Source organism: Amphiura filiformis, chromosome 18, assembly GCF_039555335.1.
Source record: "Amphiura filiformis chromosome 18, Afil_fr2py, whole genome shotgun sequence".
NCBI classification, from domain to species: Eukaryota; Metazoa; Echinodermata; class Ophiuroidea; order Amphilepidida; family Amphiuridae; genus Amphiura; species Amphiura filiformis.
This window is the reverse complement of record NC_092645.1, coordinates 40635099-40662253: the sequence shown is the minus strand read 5'-3', so window position 1 is coordinate 40662253 and position 27155 is coordinate 40635099. Positions and strand designations below refer to the sequence as shown.

The 27155-nt window shown below is 37.9% G+C and overlaps 1 protein-coding gene and 1 pseudogene across 1 annotated transcript; both read right to left on the bottom strand.

Annotated features, from left to right (window-relative positions):
* Positions 1-54: 54 nt before the first annotated feature.
* Positions 55-23068, bottom strand: LOC140139155 (uncharacterized). The gene is made up of 7 exons (XM_072160935.1): positions 23029-23068; positions 21854-22051; positions 21408-21605; positions 19481-19642; positions 18994-19272; positions 8962-9069; positions 55-878 (listed from the first exon to the last, which is right to left on the bottom strand). Exons 1-7 carry the CDS (start codon positions 23066-23068, stop codon positions 55-57), a joined length of 1809 nt encoding a protein of 602 aa, XP_072017036.1.
* On the bottom strand, positions 9192-18385 carry LOC140139611 (uncharacterized; annotated as a pseudogene).
* Positions 23069-27155: the final 4087 nt, after the last annotated feature.

The following is a 27155-nucleotide window of genomic DNA, read 5'->3' as shown; positions in this document are numbered from 1 at the left end:
GGGTGCCGGTATACGATGCAAGAGCCAACTGTTCAAACTGTTCCATAAACAGGTTTACAACAATCGGTGAAACCGGCGAACCCATTGCGCATCCATGGCGTTGTCTGTAAAATTTTCCATCATAGACGAAATAGGTGGTATTAAGACAAAGTTCCAGAAGTCCACAAACTTGGTCTGGACTAAGTTTCGCTCATTCAAGGTGTTATCCTTCCTTAGAAATTCCCTAACACAGTCCTTCGGTGGTACACAGGTGAACAACGCTGACACATCATTATCATCCAATCGAATATCGCGAACTTTGTTTACGAAGTCCTGGGAGTTAATAATATGGTGTTGTGATTTCCCAACCAGCGGTCCAATAATGTACGCGATGTGTTTAGCTACATTGTACGTGACCGAGTCCACACTGCTAACAATAGGTCTCAATGGAGCATGGGGTTTATGGATCTTAGGTAGACCATAAAATGTGGGTACCGATTCACCAGGGTACAGTTTGTGATACAAGATACGGTCGATAACGTCAGATTTCTCAAGTTGTTGGAGAGAGTCAATAACCTTCTTCCTATAACCACTAGCATGACTAGTTGGATCACGTTTCAGTGGTTCATATGTCTTGCTATCATTCAGAAGTTCACACACTTTGCTATGGCATTCAGTCTTGTCTAACACTACCGTGCACCTACTCTTATCCGCTGGTAAAATAGTGATGTCTTTGTCTTGTCCAAGCGTTTTAATAGCCTCACGTTGCTGTTTATTGAGGTTAGAGTTCGGTGTCTTCGCGTTAACCAGACATGCTGAAACCTTAGTGCGTAATTCTTCTGCGTCCGAAGTGCACAAGTTGTTGTGTTTGATGGCTGATTCAGTAGCTGTGATCAGTTCTACATGTGGTATACAATTCGGTGCCACAGAAAAGTTCAAACCTTAGCTAACACATCCCTTTCGGTCTCCGTTAGCGGGCGACTAGATTTTTAACCCATATGTCTTTCAGTTCCTTATCCGGTTGTAATCCATCGCTTTTCCTCCAGTTAAGGTCCGAGTCCGCTCGAGAAGCTCGCGTCGAATTCTGCAACCTTGCAAACTTGCTTTGCTGCCTGGCTTTTGACTTCCGGTGCTGGGTTAACTGCGCGTGCGCGGTGAACTGTATCACTTCATCATATATATCAGCTGTTAATTTCACGTAAATCCTCCGAAATACGGTCTATTTCTGTCCTCAAAATATTGATAGTAAAGTTATTTTGACGAACACGTTCGTTGAGCAGATCTTTTGTGCTCTGGCTATGATTTTGCTAGCCTTATGTCCTTTCACAAGCGGTATAATCCACAAACTCCGTGGTGTAGTTTCAGAGTGTAAACAACGTAGATTAAAATGGAGATGGTTTCTATTGTCCGCTAGTTTTCTCGAGGTCTTCTCAAATTTCCGAACCAAATTTAGGCTATCCCGACCAAATTGGTTGAAAATACGAGCCTTCACTTAATAAGGGAGGCGGGCTACGACCTACACAACTTGGCAGGGGCCTATTGTCTAGCGATATAGAAGATCCCTCAGAGGTTGGGCTCATCTTCGACATGTGACGTAACATCCTCTTCACAGGTCAACGAACTTTTGCCGCTTTAACATCAGTTGGCCTGATGATGCATCCGAGATAGGATGTGAAATATTGCCACTCACAAAAACGTAAGTCCAGTAGATCAGATTATAATAATTTCATTGCATAACTATAGCACATTTTTGGCGACTGGAAGGGAAAGAAGGATGAAATGAAGAGAGAAAAGAAAGAGAGAAGTTGTTTGCTCTTGGTGGGAGTCGAATCAGAGACCCTTCGCATGCCAAGCACTAGGCCAGCAACACTTAACCACACGTCTTCCATTTGACTGGCCAGCGAAAACGTGCCTATCACTAGTAGAAAAATTGTAATGAGAATTCTTTCAAAACGATGAGAATTGGACAAAAGTATGAGAATTGAAATTTTCTCATCCAAATGAATGAGAAATATTAATTAGCGTGTCAACCACCCCGGGCAACCGCCTGTCACATTGTTTTAAATGAGGAAATTTTAGTTTCAACCGTCATCCTGACGTTCTGTATCTTGTATATAGCTACAATCAAGTGCAAATTTGCTGTGACACATCCACGGTTCAATGACTCCCCCCCCCCGCCGCCTTATTCAATGCTGTAGGCCTATACCAAACACCGCTACATCATAATTATCTTTGCTCCAACATTGGTTGGTGGGGGAGGGGGGGATTCAAAATAGCCTGAAAATTATACAAATAAAATATCCTATGGCGAACTTCATATGGACGGTTTTATTGAAGCGAGGTTGCGAAATATGCATATGCAGTTATTAGGCCTATGCATTTCTATAATAATATATATATAAAAAAACCCACCAAAATTGAACATGTTGAAGAAAACCCAAGCATTGATACATGGAAATAGAAATCAATCCAGATTTATTCATTTAATATTTCATATAAAGACATTTTGATAATTATGCAATACAGAAGAAGTGTAAATTGGCAATGAAAAAGAAAAAAAAACAAAAATAAAGAAAGAAAGAAAGAAAGAAAGAAAGAAAGAAAGAAAGAAAGAAAGAAAGAAAGAAAGAAAGAAAGAAAGAAAGAAAGAATTGAGATTCACCAAAAGACCCGCTCACCTTCCAATCCACTTATAGATCTTTGGTATAAATATATGCCAATAATGCAGTTGTATAAATTGAATAAATAAGTTGAGATAAAAAAGAGTTTGAAACATATCTTATAGAAGAGAAGAGGAAAATAACAATAATAAATAAACAGCACTACAGAAGATTCGAACCCTTGACCCTCAATAAAGCCTATACATGTAGTTTACCAGTCAGATCCTCTAACGCTGCACCACGAGGAACTCTATGAACATTTAATCGATTTGTAATGTATATTAAGTTATTCAATGTACATATGGCCCGTGGCGGAGTACAAAACTAAACTGAAACGTCTCAAATGGACAGAATTGTATCGGTTTACTACGAATATATTTGTTGGCAATGTATTTAGGGTTAAGAATATAAACTTGGAATTTTGATTCGTGCACTTTCCTCACGGTGGACACAATTTAAATAAAGAAAATTACATTAATTTCTTTAAACATTGTTTGTGTCGACCGTTTGGCCATCAACCTGTTATTCTTATTATAAATAACTCTGCACGACTGACAACGGCCCTACTGCAGTGTTGTGGTTTCGTTAATGCCTTGCGAACACGAGGTCTAGAGTTCGAGTCCAATTGTCGTCGATTTTTTTTTCCTTTAAAATTTTGTTCTTTATCCCTTTTTAAAATCTCAGATGACACCTACGACGGCGCAGTTTATCGATTTAAATTTGTTTTTAAAAATTATGATCAATAATGAAATCCGTGAGATTATAAATTAAAATTAGCAAAGTCTCAAGATACTGGTTATGGCTTCCTTAGATTTTACATTCACCTATTTGGACACAAATAACGCAATATAGATGTTTTGCATCAAAACAAAGTAATCATAATAATTCCTTATGAGAAAATTGAAGCTCACATTAATTTCAGTGTTAAACGACCATCTGTGACAGGTTGTTGACAGGTGAATTAGTATTTCTCATTCATTTGGATGAGAACATTTCAATTCTCATAGTTTTGTCCAATTCTCATCGCTTTGAAAGAATTCTCATTTTACAATTTCCACTAGTGATAGTAGGTGGGGTTGAAGAAGCGATTAATGTGCTAATAATAGGGTGGCCACAATGCTAGGCTAATGTGTGTACCCCTGCCTACATACACAAATGTATGGTGGACATGTAACAGAATCTGCAGCAGTTGGAAAACTATAGGGCATTTTGAATTCCATATATTTTGTCTCCTAGTAACTTCTATACAAACCCGACTACCTAATTAGATAGAAAATATTTTGCTCGTAATGAAGGTCAATATAGCATTTTTGTACGGTCACGTATGAAAAAGTTACGCACAAAATCATTTTTTGTCATTAAACAATATACGCATTTCTGTTAAGTTAAAACCATGACAAATTATCCGTCTGGATAATTTGTCATGATTTCAACTAAATACTGATGATCGGTATACCCAATGATCGTAAGTGAGGGTATACCATACCGTGAACCTATTAGTAACGGTTGCCTTTTCCAGAGGTCTATACTTTGAGTTTGTTTCTACGCTCACCTGTAATGGGTTTGAGCACTTTTAATTCCAAAGTTAGTTACCTGAAAAATAATACTTGTTATATTACGCCCCCACTATTTATAGTGGTTGAGCACTTTCGACTACTTTTGGAGTAGAGACTGTGCTTGAATGGCTTAGTTTGTCATGATTTTGACACCACAGAATGCATATACATGTATATGCATTTCTGTTAAGTTGAAACCATGACAAATTATCCGTTCTGATGATCGGTATACCCAATGATCGTAAGTGAGGGTATACCGTGAAACTATTAGTAACGATTGCCTTTTCCAGAGGTCTAGATTTTATCTATTCGTGCTTGATTGAAGCACGAATAATAATTTAGAGAAATTAATAATGATATAAAAATTATGGTTCTAAACAAACAAACAATCACAGTAAGTTATCGTATTCTGTATACGGTTTCGACCATGATAAATTACTACTGACTAATCAGCACCACGTGTGCCCGGGACCGTGTATTGTTGTATCGGTAGTGTCTGCATTGGAACACGCTCGATATTATACATTTGAGTAGTAGGTTAGTATGGCTATCAACAAGAAATGCCAATGTCATTTAAATTTAACATCAGTGTGTACGCCGTATATGTTTTCTCAAGTTGCTTAATTCATTTCATAAACCACTTTATTTTAGTGATTGAAGAAAATATTGATTTTCATGACCCCACAGACCCGCTGTCCAAAAACTTGTTTTGGCCGGCACCAACTCATTCTTTGGCCGATTTTATCATACTGCATCAAATAAGCTGGTTCCCTAAGAAATTCGAAACATCACTATTCCTTTAAGGCCCCGTATCCATAGGCTGGCTGTTCCCTTGTGGCGTGTGCCCTTGTTCCGTGTTCACTTGTTCTCATGTGACCTGCCACACAGACAACCTATGGATACGGCTACTAAGCAAAACAAAGGTTCGTTGTCTGTGTGGCAGGTCACATGGGAACAAATGAACAAGGGCACACACCACAAGGGAACAGCCTATGGATACGGGGCCTTACCCACCACTAATGTTAAGGGAACAAATAAGTTTTAAGCGCTTTTTTGAATATATTTGTAGATGAAGCTTGTTTAATATAGACAGGTAGCTTATTCTACTATTTTGATGCAAAAACTGTGAAAGTTCTATCACCAGCTAAGACTCTAGTCATGGGATAGTCAAGACGAAGATAATCATCGCAAGATCGGAGTTATCTCTTTGGAACATACAATGATAAGCAATTATTTAACAAATATGTTGGTCCTTGGTTGTGAAGACATTTATATACAAGCAAAAAAAAATTGAAAATGATCCTTTGGCGTATTGGAAGCCAATGAAGTGATTTCAAAAGTGGTCCAGGTGAGTGTTTTCGGTCGACTTCAAATACAAGACGTGCTGCCAAGTTTTGACGACGTTGTAGACGAGTAATATGAGTAGATGGTGATGAGGAGATTGTATTAGTCAAGACGAGAGATACCAATAACGTGCGGCATGATGACATGTAGGTTGGTCTATATATTTCCTAATTCTAGCGATGTTTCGTGATGAAAAATAACAGATTTGCTAACATTTGTAATATAAGAAGACATAGTCATGTGAGTATCAAAAAAAGGCATGGTCTTTGAGGGTTCAATGCGTTCATTTCCAATATAAAGAGTTATATTAGGTGGCAACTGTTTGTGATAATAATATGGTGATGCAGCAATAAAGAATACTGTTTTACTATAATTTAACGACAGTTTGTTTGCGGTCATCCAGTCTTTTTTATATCCAATATACAATTTTGGAGTCGAATTATTGCACTGTCAAGGTCGCCCGGCACTTAAGGATCAAATGATACATATAAATGTGTATCATCGGCATATACATGATAAGAAACATTATGATAATTGGCAATGTCACCAACTGGAAGGGTGTAAACAGTGTAGCCGACAGGTCCAACTACAGAGCACTGCCACATGTTGATTCATATGCATGAGTCACATGATCATTGCATGTAATTTGTGGAAGGAGTAGCATTTTTTGTGAAATCAACATTTTTGACCATAAGGTCAAGGTCAAAGGTCACAGTCAGGTCAAAGTCAAATGTAAGGTTTGGCCTAGTCCAGTGGTCATTTGGCTCAAGTATGGTTGAAATCTGTCTAAGCATAAGAGAGCTAGGGCGAAACGTGGCAAGTCACGCAAAATGTCACGAGTTGCCAGAAGAAAGAAGAAGAATTGAGAAGAGACAGAACAAGCCGACATCCGTCGTCGGCTTGTAAGAAAGAAAGAAAGAATTGGAAGAAGACAGAACAAGCCGACGTTCCGTCGTCGGCTTGTAAGAACTAACGTCACGGCTGTGTAAAAAGTTTGTTCTCATCATTTCTAATTAGGTCTACACATCTGATATAAGCTTTAATTATGTAAAATAACCAAAATGCATAAAATTGTATTTGGTAGCAAAGTATAATTCATAAATAGTTTGATCAGCTTGTAATTGGCGGAAATCGTTAGGTTTTTATCACTACGCTAAAAAGTAGACCCACGGAAAGAGTGCTATAGTTAACCTGCCTGGTCTATATTCACAAGATCAAATAAACACAATGGGGAACGATTGCTCGCTACAAGAGGAAACTGAATATAATTAATAAGAAAGAAAGAACAGTATACCAACCCAAAGTGTTACAATTAAACAAGACAACAAATAAGCACAAATCCCGACCGGCACACAACCCAACTTGAAAAAAAAAAAGCAAGGGAATGTGCCGGCATGGGAATCGAACCCACGACCTTCCGATCTCTAGACGGACGCCTTATCCATTAGGCTACCACTGATAAACGGTGGTTAAAGCTGGGTCTAATGTTATAGCAGTCATCAGTCAGCTACCTGCACAACCGAGTCTTTTGTTCTGCAAGGCTCACTCAGTCATTTAATGAGGCAATACAAACGATCGAAATTGGTGTTGAAATGAGCAAAATTTTGAGTTACACCTTTTCAGTGTAAAAATTTTTTTCTCAGCCAAATGAAAAGCAATAATTTTCATTTTTTCAGTAAATGGCTGGAAAAACTATAATGCTTGATACTGATTTTTTTTAAAATCCTGGTGTTAAACTTAGGCCTGAAATTCAGTCATTTAGTGTAAGATATTCGATTTTTATAGGCTTCAGCTCGGCCCGCGAGCTTTTTCTTGGATCAACCTTTTAGCTTTTCAAAGTAATATAGTTCGCTAATGAAGGATTTTCCCCAACTTTCTAAAGCACATCACCGTGAGCTATATATCATAGTTTTGTCAGAATTTCCGTTTTGATTTCACCATCTTTCACTGTCGGCTGAAAAATTTTCTAAATCAACACGTGAAATCTAAAGGCTAAATACTAGCATTGTGGATCGATATCCCTGGGTTTAATAGGAATACCGGCATGGCTATAGTGTTGCCAGAACTTCAATATAGCAAAAGAAATTCCCAGACCTATAGCGCTCCTACTGATCATGTTTAACCAGAACACCCAATTGGGGATTTAATCGCTGGTCGGGCAATTTGCTTTCAATGAAAAATTGACCTGGATAACAACAAAGGAAATATCGACTATTTCAGCTGGTTGCTCTCGAGATAAAAGTACTCACCATTGCCTACTTTTACTTAGTTTGACATTTTCGGACCATGAATGGAAAAAGGGTAAAACAAAAACGGAAATTCTGACAAAACTATAACATATAGACCCACACGATGTGCTTTACAGAGGTGGGAAATATCTTTCTTTAGCAAACTATGTTAGTTTGAGACGCTAAAACATGAATTCCGTAAAAAGCTCGCAGGCGAATTCAAGGCCTATAAAAATCAAAAATATCACACTAAAAGACACAATTTGATGCTTAATTTTAACACCAGGATTTAAAAAAAAATGTATATTCAAGCACCAAGTTTTTAACTGACATTACTGAAGAAAAAAAAAATATTGCTTTATATTTGACCGAGAAAATTAATTTCATAGCAAAAAGGTGTATCTCTGAATTGTGCTGATTTTTACATGTATCGATCGACTTTTAGCGCGACTAAGCATTTCTAAAGAATTGGTTGTCCAGGCGGCAGACTGTCATGGTATACAATACACACAAACAAATATTACGCAAGAACACAAGTGAAGGCGATCATTACTGATGCTTAATCGTTTCCCCAGTATAGTTATAAGTAAAGTAGTAGGTAATGGGGATACGCATCCTGCACAAGAACAAATAAACATAATGGGAAACGATTGCTCGCTACAAGAGGAAACTGAATATTAGTATATTTAATAAGAAATAATTAACAGTTTATAAACCCAAAGTGTTTTTTGTGTGTTAAAGATAGTAGACATGGTATAGGACTTGAATTATTAATTTGTAATGCTTCTGGCGAGATGTCACAAGACAATTCTCAAAATAAAACACATTGATATTAATCCGCGATGTTATAAGGCCCGCCGATTACGAGCTGAAACTATATAAATCAAACAGTCCATGATCAAACAATCACAAGTGGAAAATTTAAAATGAGAATTCTTTCAAAGCGATGAGAATTGGACAAAACTATGAGAATTAAAAAACTTTTTCATCCAAATGAATGAGAAATATTAATTAACTTGTCAACAACGTCTCACAAGTGGTAAATTGTCTCATTTAAAACAATGTGACAGGTGGTTGACACGTTAATTGGTATTTCTCATTCAATTGAATGAGAAAGTTTTATATAAATCAAACAATTTTAAATTCTCATACTTTTGTCCAATTCTCATTGTAAATTTCTATAGTGAATTATACCTGCAGCATTTGTGTGTGCCGTGGTTTGCATATCATAGTCCTCGGTGGTCGTAGGACCAATTGTTGTTGCTTCATTTGCATGTTCATCTGTTGTAGACGAAGCACTCCCTGTTGAAATAATCATTGAATTTAAATATAAAGTGCATAACTATAGGATTATGAAGATTATCATTCATCCAGGTATAAATAACTTTGAAATTATTATAATCTGATCTACTGGACTTACGTTTTTGTGAGTGGTAATATTTCACATCCTATCTCGGATGCATCATCAGGCCAACTGATGTTAAAGCGGCAAAAGTTCGTTGACCTGTGAAGAGGATGTTACGTCACAGGTCGAAGATGAGCCCAACCTCTGAGGGATCTTCTTTATCGCTGGACAATAGGCCCCTGCCAAGTTGTGTCGTAGCCCGCCTCCCTTATCAAGTGAAGGCTCCTCCCGTTTAACATAAATCGCTTCCTTGACTCCTCTCTCAAACCATCTGCTTTCGCGATCTAATATCTTGACGTCCTTGTTGTCAAATGAATGATTAGTGCTATCTAAGTGCGTGTAAACCGCAGAGTCTCCGCAACCAGTGCTAGCTCTCCTATGCTGGTACATGCGCTTTGCTAGAGTCTGTTTGGTCTCCCCTATGTAAAGGTCATCGCATCCACTGTCCTTGCACTGAATTGCGTACACAATGTTGCTTTGTTTGTCCTTCGGTTGTTTGTCCTTGGGATGGACCAGCGCTTGCCGACACTGGAATTCCTTGATCTTTGACAATTCTGCGAAGTTTCTCCGACAGTCCAGATACGTAAGGTATAGTCACGTCACGATCCTACCGCGTTTAGATTCACCGTCACCTTGCGTAGCTTGTGCGGTGGACACTTTATCAGCTGATTTGGTTTGAGAGAGAGCCTTGTGAAAAGTCCAATCGCGATATCCGCAAAGATTCAAGGCCTTCTGAAGGTGTTCGTGTTCCTTTTCCTTTGCGTTTTCGCTTGACGGAATCGTGTCCGCTCTATGAAATAGCGTCCGTATTACTCAGAGCTTATGAATCAGTGGATGGTGGGAATCAAATAACAAGTACTGATCTGTGTGTGTGTCATTTCTGTACACAGATGTTTCTAAGCGACCATCACTTTCCACTGTAACTAAACAGTCCAAAAGGCAAGTTTGCCTTCCTTGAGTTCTTCCTGAGTGAACTTAATATGTTCGTTGACACTATTTATGTGATCAAAGAAGGGGGTTAATTGAACCTTACGAATCTTCACACCCACGTGTCGTCGACATATCGAAACCAGTGCGTAGGGAGGGGGGGGGGGTGCCGGTATACGGTGCAAGAGCCAACTGTTCAAACTGTTCCATAAACAGGTTTACAACAATCAGTGAAACCGGCGAACCCATTGCGCATCCATGGCGTTGTCTGTAAAATTTTCCATCATAGACGAAATAGGTGGTATTAAGACAAAGTTCCAGAAGTCCACAAACTTGGTCTGGACTAAGTTTCGCTCATTCAAGGTGTTATCCTTCCTTAGAAATTCCCTAACACAGTCCTTCGGTGGTACACAGGTGAACAACGCTGACACATCATTATCATCCAATCGAATATCGCGAACTTTGTTTACGAAGTCCTGGGAGTTAATAATATGGTGTTGTGATTTCCCAACCAGCGGTCCAATAATGTACGCGATGTGTTTAGCTACATTGTACGTGACCGAGTCCACACTGCTAACAATAGGTCTCAATGGAGCATGGGGTTTATGGATCTTAGGTAGACCATAAAATGTGGGTACCGATTCACCAGGGTACAGTTTGTGATACAAGATACGGTCGATAACGTCAGATTTCTCAAGTTGTTGGAGAGAGTCAATAACCTTCTTCCTATAACCACTAGCATGACTAGTTGGATCACGTTTCAGTGGTTCATATGTCTTGCTATCATTCAGAAGTTCACACACTTTGCTATGGCATTCAGTCTTGTCTAACACTACCGTGCACCTACCCTTATCCGCTGGCAAAATAGTGATGTCTTTGTCTTGTCCAAGCGTTTTAATAGCCTCACGTTGCTGTTTATTGAGGTTAGAGTTCGGTGTCTTCGCGTTAACCAGACATGCTGAAACCTTAGTGCGTAATTCTTCTGCGTCCGAAGTGCACAAGTTGTTGTGTTTGATGGCTGATTCAGTAGCTGTGATCAGTTCTACATGTGGTATACAATTCGGTGCCACAGAAAAGTTCAAACCTTAGCTAACACATCCCTTTCGGTCTCCGTTAGCGGGCGACTAGATTTTTAACCCATATGTCTTTCAGTTCCTTATCCGGTTGTAATCCATCGCTTTTCCTCCAGTTAAGGTCCGAGTCCGCTCGAGAAGCTCGCGTCGAATTCTGCAACCTTGCAAACTTGCTTTGCTGCCTGGCTTTGACTTCCGGTGCTGGGTTAACTGCGCGTGCGCGGTGAACTGTATCACTTCATCATATATATCAGCTGTTAATTTCACACGTAAATCCTCCGAAATACGGTCTATTTCTGTCCTCAAAATATTGATAGTAAAGTTATTTTGACGAACACGTTCGTTGAGCAGATCTTTTTGTGCTCTGGCTATGATTTTGCTAGCCTTATGTCCTTTCACAAGCGGTTTAATCCACAAACTCCGTGGTGTAGTTTCAGAGTGTAAACAACGTAGATTAAAATGGAGATGGTTTCTATTGTCCGCTAGTTTTCTCGAGGTCTTCTCAAATTTCCGAACCAAATTTAGGCTATCCCGACCAAATTGGTTGAAAATACGAGCCTTCACTTAATAAGGGAGGCGGGCTACGACACAACTTGGCAGGGGCCTATTGTCTAGCGATATAGAAGATCCCTCAGAGGTTGGGCTCATCTTCGACATGTGACGTAACATCCTCTTCACAGGTCAACGAACTTTTGCCGCTTTAACATCAGTTGGCCTGATGATGCATCCGAGATAGGATGTGAAATATTGCCACTCACAAAAACGTAAGTCCAGTAGATCAGATTATAATAATTTCATTGCATAACTATAGCACATTTTTTGGCGACTGGAAGGGAAAGAAGGATGAAATGAAGAGAGAAAAGAAAGAGAGAAGTTGTTTGCTCTTGGTGGGATTCGAATCAGAGACCCTTCGCATGCCAAGCACTAGGCCAGCAACACTTAACCACACGTCTTCCATTTGACTGGCCAGCGAAAACGTGCCTATCACTAGTAGAAAAATTGTAATGAGAATTCTTTCAAAACGATGAGAATTGGACAAAAGTATGAGAATTGAAATTTTCTCATCCAAATGAATGAGAAATATTAATTAGCGTGTCAACCACCCCGGGCAACCGCCTGTCACATTGTTTTAAATGAGGAAATTTAAGTTTCAACCGTCATCCTGACGTTCTGTATCTTGTATATAGCTACAATCAAGTGCAAATTTGCTGTGACACATCCACGGTTCAATGACTCCCCCCCCCGCCCCCGTATTCAATGCTGTAGGCCTATACCAAACACCGCTACATCATAATTATCTTTGCTCCAACATTGGTTGGTGGGGGAGGGAGGGGATTCAAAATAGCCTGAAAATTATACAAATAAAATATCCTATGGCGAACTTCATATGGACGGTTTTATTGAAGCGAGGTTGCGAAATATGCATATGCAGTTATTAGGCCTATGCATTTCTTTAATAATATATATATAAAAAAACCCACCAAAATTGAACATGTTGAAGAAAACCCAAGCATTGATACATGGAAATAGAAATCAATCCAGATTTATTCATTTAATATTTCATATAAAGACATTTTGATAATTATGCAATACAGAAGAAGTGTAAATTGGCAATGTGAAGAAAAAAAGAAACAAAAATAAAGAAAGAAAGAAAGAAAGAAAGAACTAGACTTAGCTGTGGTCTAAGACCACGAACACAGCCGTGTGGTGACCCCTTAATCACCTTTGACCCCAAAATATATGAAAACCCCATAGACATTGGCTAATGTCAATGCACGTGTCCACGTGGCATCACTTTGCTATGCTTTTTGTGGCAGAAGGGCCATTTTGAAGGTATATCGTTTTATACCGGAAGTGACTCCTTACTGACCATTGATCCCAAATGTGTGTACACAATATAGACACTGTGTTATAACAATGCATGTGTGCAAGTGGCGTCACTGTCCTAAATAATTTGTGGAAGAAGAAGCATTTTAAAGGTATTTCGTTTTATACCGGAAGTGACCCCTTAATGACCTTTGACCCCAAATAAAATAATACCACATATAAACTGGGTAACCACAATTCATGTGTGAACATACCGTTACTGTCCTATGTTTTTCTTAGCAAATAAAAAAAAATTTGAAGGTTTTTCGTTTTATACCGGAAATGACCCCTTAATGACCTTTGACCCCAAATCTGTGTACACCCCATAGACACTGGGTAATAACAATGCATGTGTGCAAGTGGCGTCTCTGTCCTAAAGAATCTGTGGAAGAAGATGCATTTTAAAGGTATTTCGTTTTATACCGGAAGTGACCCTTAATGAGACTTGACCCCAAATAAAAAAATACCACATATACATTGGGTGACTGCAGATCATGTGTGAACATACCGTTACTGTCCCATGTTTTACTTAGCTAATAAAATTTTTTGAAGGTATTTCGTTTTATACCGGAAGTGACCCCTTAATGACCTTTGACCCCAAATCTGTGTACACCCCATAGACACTGGGTAATAACAATGCATGTGTGCAAGTGGCGTCTCTGTCCCACATAATTTGTGGAAGAAGATGCATTTTAAAGGTATTTCTTTTTATACCGGAAGTGACCCCTTAATGAGCTTTGACCCCAAATAAAAAAATACCACATATACATTGGGTGACTGCAGATCATGTGTGAACATACCGTTACTGTCCCATGTTTTACTTAGCTAATAAAAATTTTTGAAGGTTTTTCGTTTTATACCCGAAGTGCCCCCTTAATGACCTTTGACCCCAAATCTGTATACACCACATATACACTGGGTTATAGCAATACATGTGTGCAAGTGGGATTGCTGTCCTACGTAAGTTGTGGGAGAAGATGCATTTTAGTTGAAATCACGTTTTTGACCCCTGTGACCCCTGCGTGACCTTTGACCCCGCGAGTTTCATGTGACATGTAGGGGCACGGTTAATGATTATTATGACCAAGTTAGGTGAAAATCGATGTAAGCATGTGAGTGCTAGAGCAAATGAAATGGTTGACAGAAGAAGAAGAATGAAGAAGAAAGAAGAAAGAAAGAAAGAACCTGTAAGAAAAAAGACACAGCCGTGACTAACGTCACGGATGAGTAAAGAAAGAAAGAAAGAAAGAAAGAAAGAAAGAAAGAAAGAAAGAAAGAAAGAAAGAATTGAGATTCACCAAAAGACCCGCTCACCTTCCAATCCACTTATAGATCTTTGGTATAAATATATGCCAATAATGCAGTTGTATAAATTGAATAAATAAGTTGAGATAAAAAAGAGTTTGAAACATATCTTATAGAAGAGAAGAGGAAAAATAACAATAATAAATAAACAGCACTACAGAAGATTCGAACCCTTGACCCTCAATAAAGCCTATACATGTAGTTTACCAGTCAGATCCTCTAACGCTGCACCACGAGGAACTCTATGAACATTTAGTCGATTTGTAATGTATATTAAGTTATTCAATGTACATATGGCCCGTGGCGGAGTACAAAACTAAACTGAAACGTCTCAAATGGACAGAATTGTATCGGTTTACTACGAATATATTTGTTGGCAATGTATTTAGGGTTAAGAATATAAACTTGGAATTTTGATTCGTGCACTTTCCTCACGGTGGACACAATTTAAATAAAGAAAATTACATTAATTTCTTTTAACATTGTTTGTGTCGACCGTTTGGCCATCAACCTGTTATTCTTATTATAAATAACTCTGCACGACTGACAACGGCCCTACTGCAGTGTTGTGGTTTCGTTAAGGGGTACTACACCCTGGCCAATTTTGTGCCTATTTTTGCATTTTCTCAAAAATTATAGCGCATTGGTGACAAGTAAGATATGTATATTATAGGGGCAAGGACTACAACTACTGAACTGAAAATTCAGCAACTCAAGGCAAGTAGTTATTGATTTATTGATCAAATATTGGTTTTCCCTCATTTTTGACTGTAACTCCACAATTGTTGTCTGTGCTGAACACAAATTTCCAGTGCAGTAGTTGTAGTCCTTGCCCTATAATATGTATATCTTACTTGTCACCAATGCGCTATAATTTTTGAGAAAAATGCAAAAATAGGCACAAAATTGGCCAGGGGTGTAGTACCCCCTTAATGCCTTGCGAACACGAGGTCTAGAGTTCGAGTCCAATTGTCGTCGATTTTTTTCCTTTAAAATTTTGTTCTTTATCCCTTTTAAAATCTCAGATGACACCTACGACGGCGCAGTTTATCGATTTAAATTTGTTTTTAAAATTATGATCAATAATGAAATCCGTGAGATTATAAATTAAAATTAGCAAAGTCTCAAGATACTGGTTATGGCTTCCTTAGATTTTACATTCACCTATTTGGACACAAATAACGCAATATAGATGTTTTGCATCAAAACAAAGTAATCATAATAATTCCTTATGAGAAAATTGAAGCTCACATTAATTTCAGTGTTAAACGACCATCTGTGACAGGTTGTTGACAGGTGAATTAGTATTTCTCATTCATTTGGATGAGAACATTTCAATTCTCATAGTTTTGTCCAATTCTCATCGCTTTGAAAGAATTCTCATTTTACAATTTCCACTAGTGATAGTAGGTGGGGTTGAAGAAGCGATTAATGTGCTAATAATAGGGTGGCCACAATGCTAGGCTAATGTGTGTACCCCTGCCTACATACACAAATGTATGGTGGACATGTAACAGAATCTGCAGCAGTTGGAAAACTATAGGGCATTTTGAATTCCATATATTTTGTCTCCTAGTAACTTCTATACAAACCCGACTACCTAATTAGATAGAAAATATTTTGCTCGTAATGAAGGTCAATATAGCATTTTTGTACGGTCACGTATGAAAAAGTTACGCACAAAATCATTTTTTGTCATTAAACAATATACGCATTTCTGTTAAGTTAAAACCATGACAAATTATCCGTCTGGATAATTTGTCATGATTTCAACTAAATACTGATGATCGGTATACCCAATGATCGTAAGTGAGGGTATACCATACCGTGAACCTATTAGTAACGGTTGCCTTTTCCAGAGGTCTATACTTTGAGTTTGTTTCTACGCTCACCTGTAATGGGTTTGAGCACTTTTAATTCCAAAGTTAGTTACCTGAAAAATAATACTTGTTATATTACGCCCCCACTATTTATAGTGGTTGAGCACTTTCGACTACTTTTGGAGTAGAGACTGTGCTTGAATGGCTTAGGTTGTCATGATTTTGACACCACAGAATGCATATACATGTATATGCATTTCTGTTAAGTTGAAACCATGACAAATTATCCGTCTGATGATCGGTATACCCAATGATCGTAAGTGAGGGTATACCGTGAAACTATTAGTAACGATTGCCTTTTCCAGAGGTCTAGATTTTATCTATTCGTGCTTGATTGAAGCACGAATAATAATTAGAGAAATTAATAATGATATAAAAATTATGGTTCTAAACAAACAAACAATCACAGTAAGTTCTCGTATTCTGTATACGGTTTCGACCATGATAAATTACTACTGACTAATCAGCACCACGTGTGCCCGGGACCGTGTATTGTTGTATCGGTAGTGTCTGCATTGGAACACGCTCGATATTATACATTTGAGTAGTAGGTTAGTATGGCTATCAACAAGAAATGCCAATGTCATTTAAATTTAACATCAGTGTGTACGCCGTATATGTTTTCTCAAGTTGCTTAATTCATTTCATAAACCACTTTATTTTAGTGATTGAAGAAAATATTGATTTTCATGACCCCCACAGACCCGCTGTCCAAAAACTTGTTTTGGCCGGCACCAACTCATTCTTTGGCCGATTTTATCATACTGCATCAAATAAGCTGGTTCCCTAAGAAATTCGAAACATCACTATTCCTTTAAGGCCCCGTATCCATAGGCTGGCTGTTCCCTTGTGGCGTGTGCCCTTGTTCCGTGTTCACTTGTTCCCATGCCACACAGACAACCTATGGATACGGCTACTAAGCAAAACAAAGGTTCGTTGTCTATGTGGCAGGTCACATGGGAACAAATGAACAAGGGCACACACCACAAGGGAACAGCCTATGGATACGGGGCCTTACCCACCACTAATGTTAAGGGAACAAATAAGTTTTAAGCGCTTTTTTGAATATATTTGTAGATGAAGCTTGTTTAATATAGACAGGTAGCTTATTCTACTATTTTGATGCAAAAACTGTGAAAGTTCTATCACCAGCTAAGACTCTAGTCATGGGATAGTCAAGACGAAGATAATCATCGCAAGATCGGAGTTATCTCTTTGGAACATACAATGATAAGCAATTATTTAACAAATATGTTGGTCCTTGGTTGTGAAGACATTTATATACAAGCAAAAAAAAATTGAAAATGATCCTTTGGCGTATTGGAAGCCAATGAAGTGATTTCAAAAGTGGTCCAGGTGAGTGTTTTCGGTCGACTTCAAATACAAGACGTGCTGCCAAGTTTTGACGACGTTGTAGACGAGTAATATGAGTAGATGGTGATGAGGAGATTGTATTAGTCAAGACGAGAGATACCAATAACGTGCGGCATGATGACATGTAGGTTGGTCTATATATTTCCTAATTCTAGCGATGTTTCGTGATGAAAAATAACAGATTTGCTAACATTTGTAATATAAGAAGACATAGTCATGTGAGTATCAAAAAAAGCATGGTCTTTGAGGGTTCAATGCGTTCATTTCCAATATAAAGAGTTATATTAGGTGGCAACTGTTTGTGATAATAATATGGTGATGCAGCAATAAAGAATACTGTTTTACTATAATTTAAGGACAGTTTGTTTGGGGTCATCCATTTTTTTTTTATATCCAATACAAAATTTTCGAATTATTGCACTGTCAAGGTCGCCCGGCACTTAAGGATCAAATGATACATATAAATGTGTATCATCGGCATATACATGATAAGAAACATTATGATAATTGGCAATGTCACCAACTGGAAGGGTGTAAACAGTGTAGCCGACAGGTCCAACTACAGAGCCCTGTGGTAAACCAAACTGCGACTGCGAGATAATTGGCTCTGAGAGTTGACCTGCTATATCCACTTGGGTAGACCAATCAGCAACCAGTAGTGCGGGTCCTTTGACACAGATCCGTTGAGAAAGACGTGAAATTAAGATGTTCTGATCAATTGTGTCAAAAGCAGCTGATAAGTCCAATAACACAAGAAGAACAGCTCTGTTAGCATCAATTGAAAACATAATGTCATTTTTTACTTTTATAAGCGCTGATTCGGTGCTGTACAGTGGTCTGTATGCTGATTGGTAAGGATCCGCAAGGTGGTTTAAATCCATATGTTCTGTGAGACGTGAGCATGCAATCGTTTCAATTAATTTGCCAACAAAAGTTATGTTGGCAACAGGTCTATAGTTCTTGAGAACATTTTGATCAAGATGTGAGTTGGCTTTTTAAGGAGAGGCCTTATAATTACAGAATGAGCTCTTGTTGGAAAAACTCCGGTAGAAGAGAGACATTTACAATATCAGTTAGCACTGGAAGAAGGTGAGGTATATAGATTCTTTTGAGAAATCGGTCTATATTTTGTGAATATTCTGAATCATCGAGTTAGATAAATGTAGTAAAATTCATCTGGACTTACTATTTATGCTGGCTACAGTATCACGTCTCATCCGATACACATCGTCAGGCCTAATGGGCTTGGCGCTGAAATGTTGACCCGTGGCACGTTGGGTGAGATCACGCAAGAGTCGTCGAGGAACTTTGCATATCTTGGCTAAGAAAGATCCACTTTTCATGATCACCCCAGCAACATAATTTAAGTACATAGCAAAATGCTATCACGACTTACCTGGATCAAAGCTCCAGTCTCCACAAAACTTCCAGCTGCCGTCGCTTCCAAAGCCGGTTGATATTCCGACATAATTTACGTTAATACTGTCTGTGTTTTGGAAGCTCATGAAAGGTGCGTCACGAGCTCGGCTGACCTCCACCAAGTCGTTTCCAAAGGAGACACGAAACTCACGGTATTCTGTGGCGTTCAAAATCGCGGGAGTCTCCGCATGGGCTTGTACTGTGCATTGTTTGCAAAGACGAATAGCTGAATTTCGCTTTCCCCAACCTCCAATAACTGAAGAAACAAATAATGTAATATATATTATTGACCCAGTTGTTAAATGAAGAAACGATGTAGTGGTAAACAATAAATGTGATGGAACATTTGATAATAACGTGTCTGTATACTGCTGCTTAGAAAGACCTCTACATAGTTGTTGAACTCTATTTTTTCAAATCGTTATACCAACATAGCAGAAACAGTCCACTGATTTTCCACCTACCAATTTCATACATACTCTGGGCATCTCCGTGAATTGGCGACAAGGCGATATGTACATCATTGCTAGCACGAACTCTAAACGTAAAGCTCGTCGCACCTACTGGTATACCAGGCCACACGTATTGGTACCTATATTCATCAGGTGTGACAGTAGTTTGACAGTCTATTCATTGAAATGACAATAAGAGAAAATTGGGAAAACCCAAATCAGAATATTTTTTTGAAATGTGAGACTATAATAGACTATATTGTCACAGATTTAGGAATTGAGGTCAAGGTCAAGAAAGGGTGATTTACTAATTTATAGAAAGCAGACAATAATTTACCTTTGTAAGTGACAGCTACCTTACCTTTAACAAGTGGAGGTTTGATTTTGAAGGATGAATTTAGGCAATATACTTATTCTGTTTTTTCTGTTAGTTTTTCAAGCTTTGTTTGTCTACTTTCCAGAACTTGCATGACTGACAAAATGTATATTTGCTGGAACGGTGGACTTTTAAAATTACCAAGCGCATGCGTGCGTACGCCAGCTCTTGGCGCCTGAGGCAGAAAATGTAGAAAATGGACCGCATTTTGTGATGGTACAACAAAACAATGTAATTTTTTCAGATATTATATGTTCATGTTTCTGTAATCGTCTACTAGGTTTCAACTTCATATCTTAAAAGTAACTTAACTCAAAGCGCAAGAGAACAAGCGCCGTTCTTTGCATTGATTAGCAAGTTAAAACTCGCGCCGGGCTTTCATTAATTATAATACAGTGCGCAAAAGAATTAAGGTACCAGCTGTGTTCACTCCTGTTTATCCTAAACAAAGACAAATGAGTCAAAATTAATATCACCGTTTCTTTAATTCTCAACCAATTTCAACAAATAAGGTCTTAAATCAGAGCTTAGGATTGTATACATACCTGACACCAATTACGTGGCCAGTAAAATAACTAATATACAAGTTGCCAATTTATTTATTTGTTTTTGTATCTCATACCTGAAATGTGCACCAGGCTAACTAACATGATATTGATACAAAGCGAATTCAAGACTGAGCACATTTTTTTGTGATTTTTTGATAGACAAATCCAATAAATTTTACTCACTCTCTGAGCTATCGATCACCGGTTATGCCATCTTGATCACAGATGTCTAGGCTCACTGCACTTCCTGGCGTGGGACTTGGTAGTCTCATTCCACAGGTTCTTGATTGGTTTGGCAGCGAGTCATCATGGTCATAGACGTGATTTAGAGAATACATCCCTATGTCTCGATCCATGGTTTTGTCGCCCCTCCTTCTGATCCACATGGCTTCAGGGGTTTTTCTAGTGAATTGATTCGAGTCGTTGTCTATTATCTTTGCCCCATCCCAGTTGATAACGTGGTTTTCTTGAGCGATATGGTTGATCTGTTATAGCGGATTTTGGCTCTGGTGCTACTTTTGCTCTATACTTTCTCTGCGTCTTTCTGGTGTTCTTTGTGGTTCCGAAAGCTCTTAGCGTTTCACCAATGTAAGTGAAACCATGAATCGAGATATAGGGATGTATTCTCTAGACCACGTCTATGACTCGCTGCTAAACCAATCAAGAACCTGTGGAATGAGACTACCAAGTCCCACGCCAGGAAGTGCAGTGAGCCTGGGCATCTGTGATCAAGATGGCATAACCGGTCATCGAAAGCTCAGAAAGTGATTAAAATGTATTGGATTTGTCTATCAAAATATCACCAATCGTATGAAACAATCCTACAAATGAAACTCTTTAATCTGTTAATGCTATCTGAGCAAATTTGTCTAAATTTAGAACAAGCTTATAATTATCATTTCTATTACAGGATTAAGATCCAATTTAAATATGTTAGGCTGTCCCTCATGAAAGATGGTAGATGACTCAATTGACAACTGTACCATTTTGATGTGGCTGTACACATAAGACTTACCAGGTACACATACTGATACATTGTTGTTGATCCACTGTCCATACTGACATACTGGGGTTTCATAAGCGTCAACAATTGCATATCCATTGTCACAAGTGTAGAATGCTGCAGTATAATGTGGAACTTTCTGCGCAGAATCTATGGTTTCATTGTAACTGACGCTTCCATTTATGGGTGAAGGAAGGATCGTGCATGGTTCTGCAAAATAAAAGGGAACCATATGTGAAAATGTGACTGACCAGCACAACTCACCTATTAAATTTGCAGTTCGGCTTTTAAAGAATCCCAGCTATGTGAGGAGTGAATTGCAGCCCCGAGACGGGCCCCGAGATTGGGGCTAAAGTACCTTGAAATATAGACACAATATACATGGTCAGCACATCATGCAGTGTAATAGACCACAATTAGGAATTAACATAATGTAACACTTATTGTAATTCACTTACTTGGAATACACATTGGAACCTGTAATGACCATGTACCCTGTTTACATTGTCGCCTTTCAGAATGAGCAATTTCCACTTGATATTGGGAATTACACACATGGGTAGCCCAGGTACCTGATGGGATAGTCACAGCGTCTACCGGCAGTGGCGGGTCGTATATTGTAGTTCCATCTGCTATGTCTTGTATAACACAGGGCTCTGTATTTAAAAGTAAACGTGTAAATTTTGTTGTGTAATCTTAATTGTAATCAAATAAAATGACTTGGAAGTTGGACAAATTGAGTTGTGCTTAAAAAACCAAACTTACTAATTACATAAAGTTTAAATAAATTTTATGAGCTTTCTACATTTTCGGCGTCGTAACCAATTTTAAGCAGAAACCAGGAAAATCAGGTGAATCGAACACAGAACCTCAAGGTTTGCGAGACCTGTACCATAACCACATGGAGATGGGAAGGCAGATTTAACATACTTTACCGTATCCCTTCTTGCAAGCTGTACATACACTAGTAGAAAAATTGTAATGAGAATTCTTTCAAAACGATGAGAATTGGACAAAAGTATGAGAATTGAAATTTTCTCATCCAAATGAATGAGAAATATTAATTAGCGTGTCAACCACCCCGGGCAACCGCCTGTCACATTGTTTTAAATGAGGAAATTTAAGTTTCAACCGTCATCCTGACGTTCTGTATCTTAATATATAGCTACAATCAAGTGCAAATTTGCTGTGACACATCCACGGTTCAATGACTCCCCCCGCCCCTTATTCAATGTTGTATACCAAACACCGCTACATCATAATTATCTTACCAATGTTGGAGCAAAGATAATTATGATGTAGCGGTGTTTGGTTCAACTTTGAATTGGATCTGAATCGCTCTAACAAACTATCAGTTGACTGATTGAATAAGGATGTAGGCGAAATCATGAAAAAATTTGAGTGGTGCTTTCAATTCGATTTGGATTTGAGTCCGGATTGTCGTTAAAGAGATAAAGTAAATTGAAGTGATTCTTGTGGTATTGCCATATTGATTTGCAGTTGCCACCTGAATATAACATAAATGTGAAACGCATTGAACCCTCCAAGACCTGGATTTTGATTCAATGTGAAATTTGAAATGTTGTCTGACTGATTATAGAATGAAATATTTTGATAGAAAATCAATACGCACGTTTTGTCTCTTCTGAAACTTTCGATGACCGGTATGCCATCTTGAACAGATGTGGACTCACTTGGGCGTGGGATCCTGCTTGTATGCAAATGTCACAGGTTCCATTGTGAGATGACCCACATGTTCAGACAAAGATTCCAGAAAAAGACACTGCAGATGATTATATGAAAAGTCTTGGCGTGCTGGTGAACAAACCCGAACCGCTTTAGATCACAGGCATAAATATCTGTCTATATTCGCCAAAGAAACATTCATCATGAAAATATATTCAATTAAGCAAATTATCACTTATTTGTTTTCTCCTTCATTGTTTGACTTGGTTTTAGAACAGATTGCCTTTTCATTGAGGCTTTTTGTTAATAGGGCCATGTCATGCCCATGTATAAAGGATCACAAGTTGCAAAACATAGGTTTATCTTAACATTGTACAGTTTGAGGAAAACAGACAAACAAGCCATGATTAAATCTAGCTGCATGATAGAACTATTATTTAAGACAGTAAATGTTCAAAAGCGCTCTTATTTGATCGGCCCCAATGAAGGCCGTATGATATGTATTTCGATAAATTATTTGAGAATGATAATTGGACAAGTTAAAATGAAGTCATAAAATCAATATGGTTCTTCAAACAAAAATTGGTTTACAAAGCAACTCAGAAAACATATGTCTGATGTTACGGTTTAAATGACATTGATCTGACTGATACCATACTAATATGTATCAGGCGTGTTCACAACACGCACTATATTAGGTCCCAGGGCACACGTGGTGCTGATTTCAGTAATTCCATGATCAAAGACCATTACAGAATAAACTTTGATTGTTTGTTTTGTTTAGACCATAATTTTATATCATTATTAATGGTCTCTAAATTATTATTTTTCATTAAATCGCTACAGATAAAAATCTAGACCACTCTGGAAAAGGCAACCGTTACTTTGATCATTGGGTATACCGATCATCGAACGGATAATTTGTCGTCAACAACAGAAATCATTCACATGTATAGGCATGATTACTCTACAATCATGACAAACTTTTCAAGCACAGTCTCTGATCAAAAAGCAGTCGAAACCTGTGCTCGATTAAATGAGTTGGGGCGTAATAAGCAATGTTATTTTTCAGGTAACAAATTAAAAGGGCTCAAACCCATTACAGGTGAGCGTAGAAACAGAAAGTATAGACCTCTGGAAAAAGGCAACCGTTACTAATAGGTTCACGGTATGGTATACCCTCACTTACGATCATTGGGTATAGAACATCATGAAATCATGACAAAATTATCAGACTAATTTGTCATGGTGAATTCTTTAACAAAATACGTATATTGTTTAATGACAAAAATGATTTTGTGCATAACTTTTTCATACGTGACCATACAAAATGCTATATTGGACGAGCAAAATATTTTCTATCTAATTGGTAGTCAGGTTTGTATAGAAGTTACTAGGAGCAAATTCAAAATGCCCTATAGTTTTTGGTCCAACTTGCAGATGTTACATGTCCACCATACGACTTTGTGTGTGTAGGCAGGGGTACACATTAGCCTGCATGTTGACCTATTATTAGCACATTAATCCTGGTACTATCACTAGTAAATTGTAAAATGAGAATTCTTTCAAAGCGATGAGAATGGACAAAACTATGAGAATTGAAATCTTCATCAAATGAATGAAATACTAATTCACCTGTCAACAACCTGTATCACAGATGGTCGTTTAACACTGAAATTAATGTGAGCTTGTTTTCTCATAAGTTATTATGATTACTTTGTTTGATGCAAAACATCTATAATGCATTATTTGTGTCCAAATGGGTGAATGTAAAATCTAAGGAAGCCATAACCAGTATCTTGAGACTTTGCTAATTTTAATTTATAATCTCACGGATTGAATGTTATTGATCATAATTTTTTAAAAAAATTTAAATCGATAAACTGCGCCGTCGTAATCATCTGAGATTTTAAAGGGATAAAGAACAAAATTTTAAAGGAAAAAAAATCGACGACAATTGGACTCAACTCTAGACCTCGTGTTCGCAAAGGCATTAAGAATACTACACCCCTGGCCAATTTTGTGCCTATTTTTGCATTTTTCTCAAAAATTATAGCGCATTGGTGACAAGTAAGATATACATATTATAGGGGCAAGGACTACAACTACTGCACTGGAAATTTGTGTTCAGCACAGACAACAATTGTGGAGTTACAGTCAAAAATGAGGAAAAACCAATATTTGATCAATAAATCAATAACTACTTGCCTTAAGTTGCTGAATTTTCAGTTCAGTAGTTGTAGTCCTTGCCCTATAATATACATATCTTACTTGTCACCAATGCGCTATAATTTTGAGAAAATGCAAAATAGGCACAAAATTGGCCAGGGTGTAGTACCCCTTAACGAAACCACAACACTGCAGTAGGGAATAGTTGTCAGTCGTGCAGAGTTATTTATAATAAGAATAACAGGTTGATGGCCAAACGGTCGACTTACAAACAATGTTAAAAGAAATTAATGTAATTTTCTTTATTTAAATTGTGTCCACCGTGAGGAAAGTGCACGAATCAAAATTCAAGTTTATATTCTTAACCCTAAATACATTGCCAACAAATATATTCGTAGTAAACCGATACAATTCTGTCCATTTGAGACGTTTCAGTTTAGTTTTGTACTCCGCCACAGGCCATATGTACATTGAATAACTTAATATACATTACAAATCGACTAAATGTTCATAGAGTTCCTCGTGGTGCAGCGTTAGAGGATCTGACTGGTAAACTACATGTATAGGCTTTATTGAGGGTCAAGGGTTCGAATCTTCTGTAGTGCTGTTTATTTATTATTGTTATTTTCCTCTTCTCTTCTATAAGATATGTTTCAAACTCTTTTTTATCTCAACTTATTTATTCAATTTATACAACTGCATTATTGGCATATATTTATACCAAAGATCTATAAGTGGATTGGAAGGTGAGCGGGTCTTTTGGTGAATCTCAATTCTTTCTTTCTTTCTTTCTTTCTTTCTTTCTTTCTTTCTTTCTTTCTTTCTTTCTTTACACAGCCGTGACGTTAGTCACGGCTGTGTCTTTTTTCTTACAGGTTCTTTCTTTCTTTCTTCTTTCTTCTTCATTCTTCTTCTTCTGTCAACCATTTCATTTGCTCTAGCACTCACATGCTTACATCGATTTTCACCTAACTTGGTCATAATAATCATTAACCGTGCCCCTACATGTCACATGAAACTCGCGGGGTCAAAGGTCACGCAGAAGTCACAGGGGTCAAAAACGTGATTTCAACTAAAATGCATCTTCTCCCCACAACTTACGTAGGACAGCAATCCCACTTGCACACATGTATTGCTATAACCCAGTGTATATGTGGTGTATACAGATTTGGGGTCAAAGGTCATTAAGGGGGCACTTCGGGTAAAAAAAAAAAAACCTTCAAAAATTTTATTATTAGCTAAGTAAAACATGGGACAGTAACGGTATGTTCACACATGATCTGCAGTCACCCAATGTATATGTGGTATTTTTTTATTTGGGGTCAAAGCTCATTAAGGGGTCACTTCCGGTATAAAAAGAAATACCTTTAAAATGCATCTTCTTCCACAAATTATGTGGACAGAGACGCCACTTGCACATACATTGTTATTACCCAGTGTCTATGGGGTGTACACAGATTTGGGGTCAAAAGGTCATTAAGGGTCACTTCCGGTATAAAACGAAATACCTTCAAAAAATTTTATTAGCTAAGTAAAACATGGGACAGTAACGGTATGTTCACACATGATCTGCAGTCACCCAATGTATATGTGGTATTTTTTTATTTGGGGTCAAGTCTCATTAAGGGGTCACTTCCGGTTTAAAACGAAATACCTTTAAAATGCATCTTCTTCCACAGATTCTTTAGGACAGAGACGCCACTTGCACACATGCATTGTTATTACCCAGTGTCTATGGGGTGTACACAGATTTGGGGTCAAAGGTCATTAAGGGGTCACTTCCGGTATAAAACGAAAAAACCTTCAAATTTTTTTATTTGCTAAGAAAAACATAGGACAGTAACGGTATGTTCACACATGAATTGTGGTTACCCAGTTTATATGTGGTATTATTTTATTTGGGGT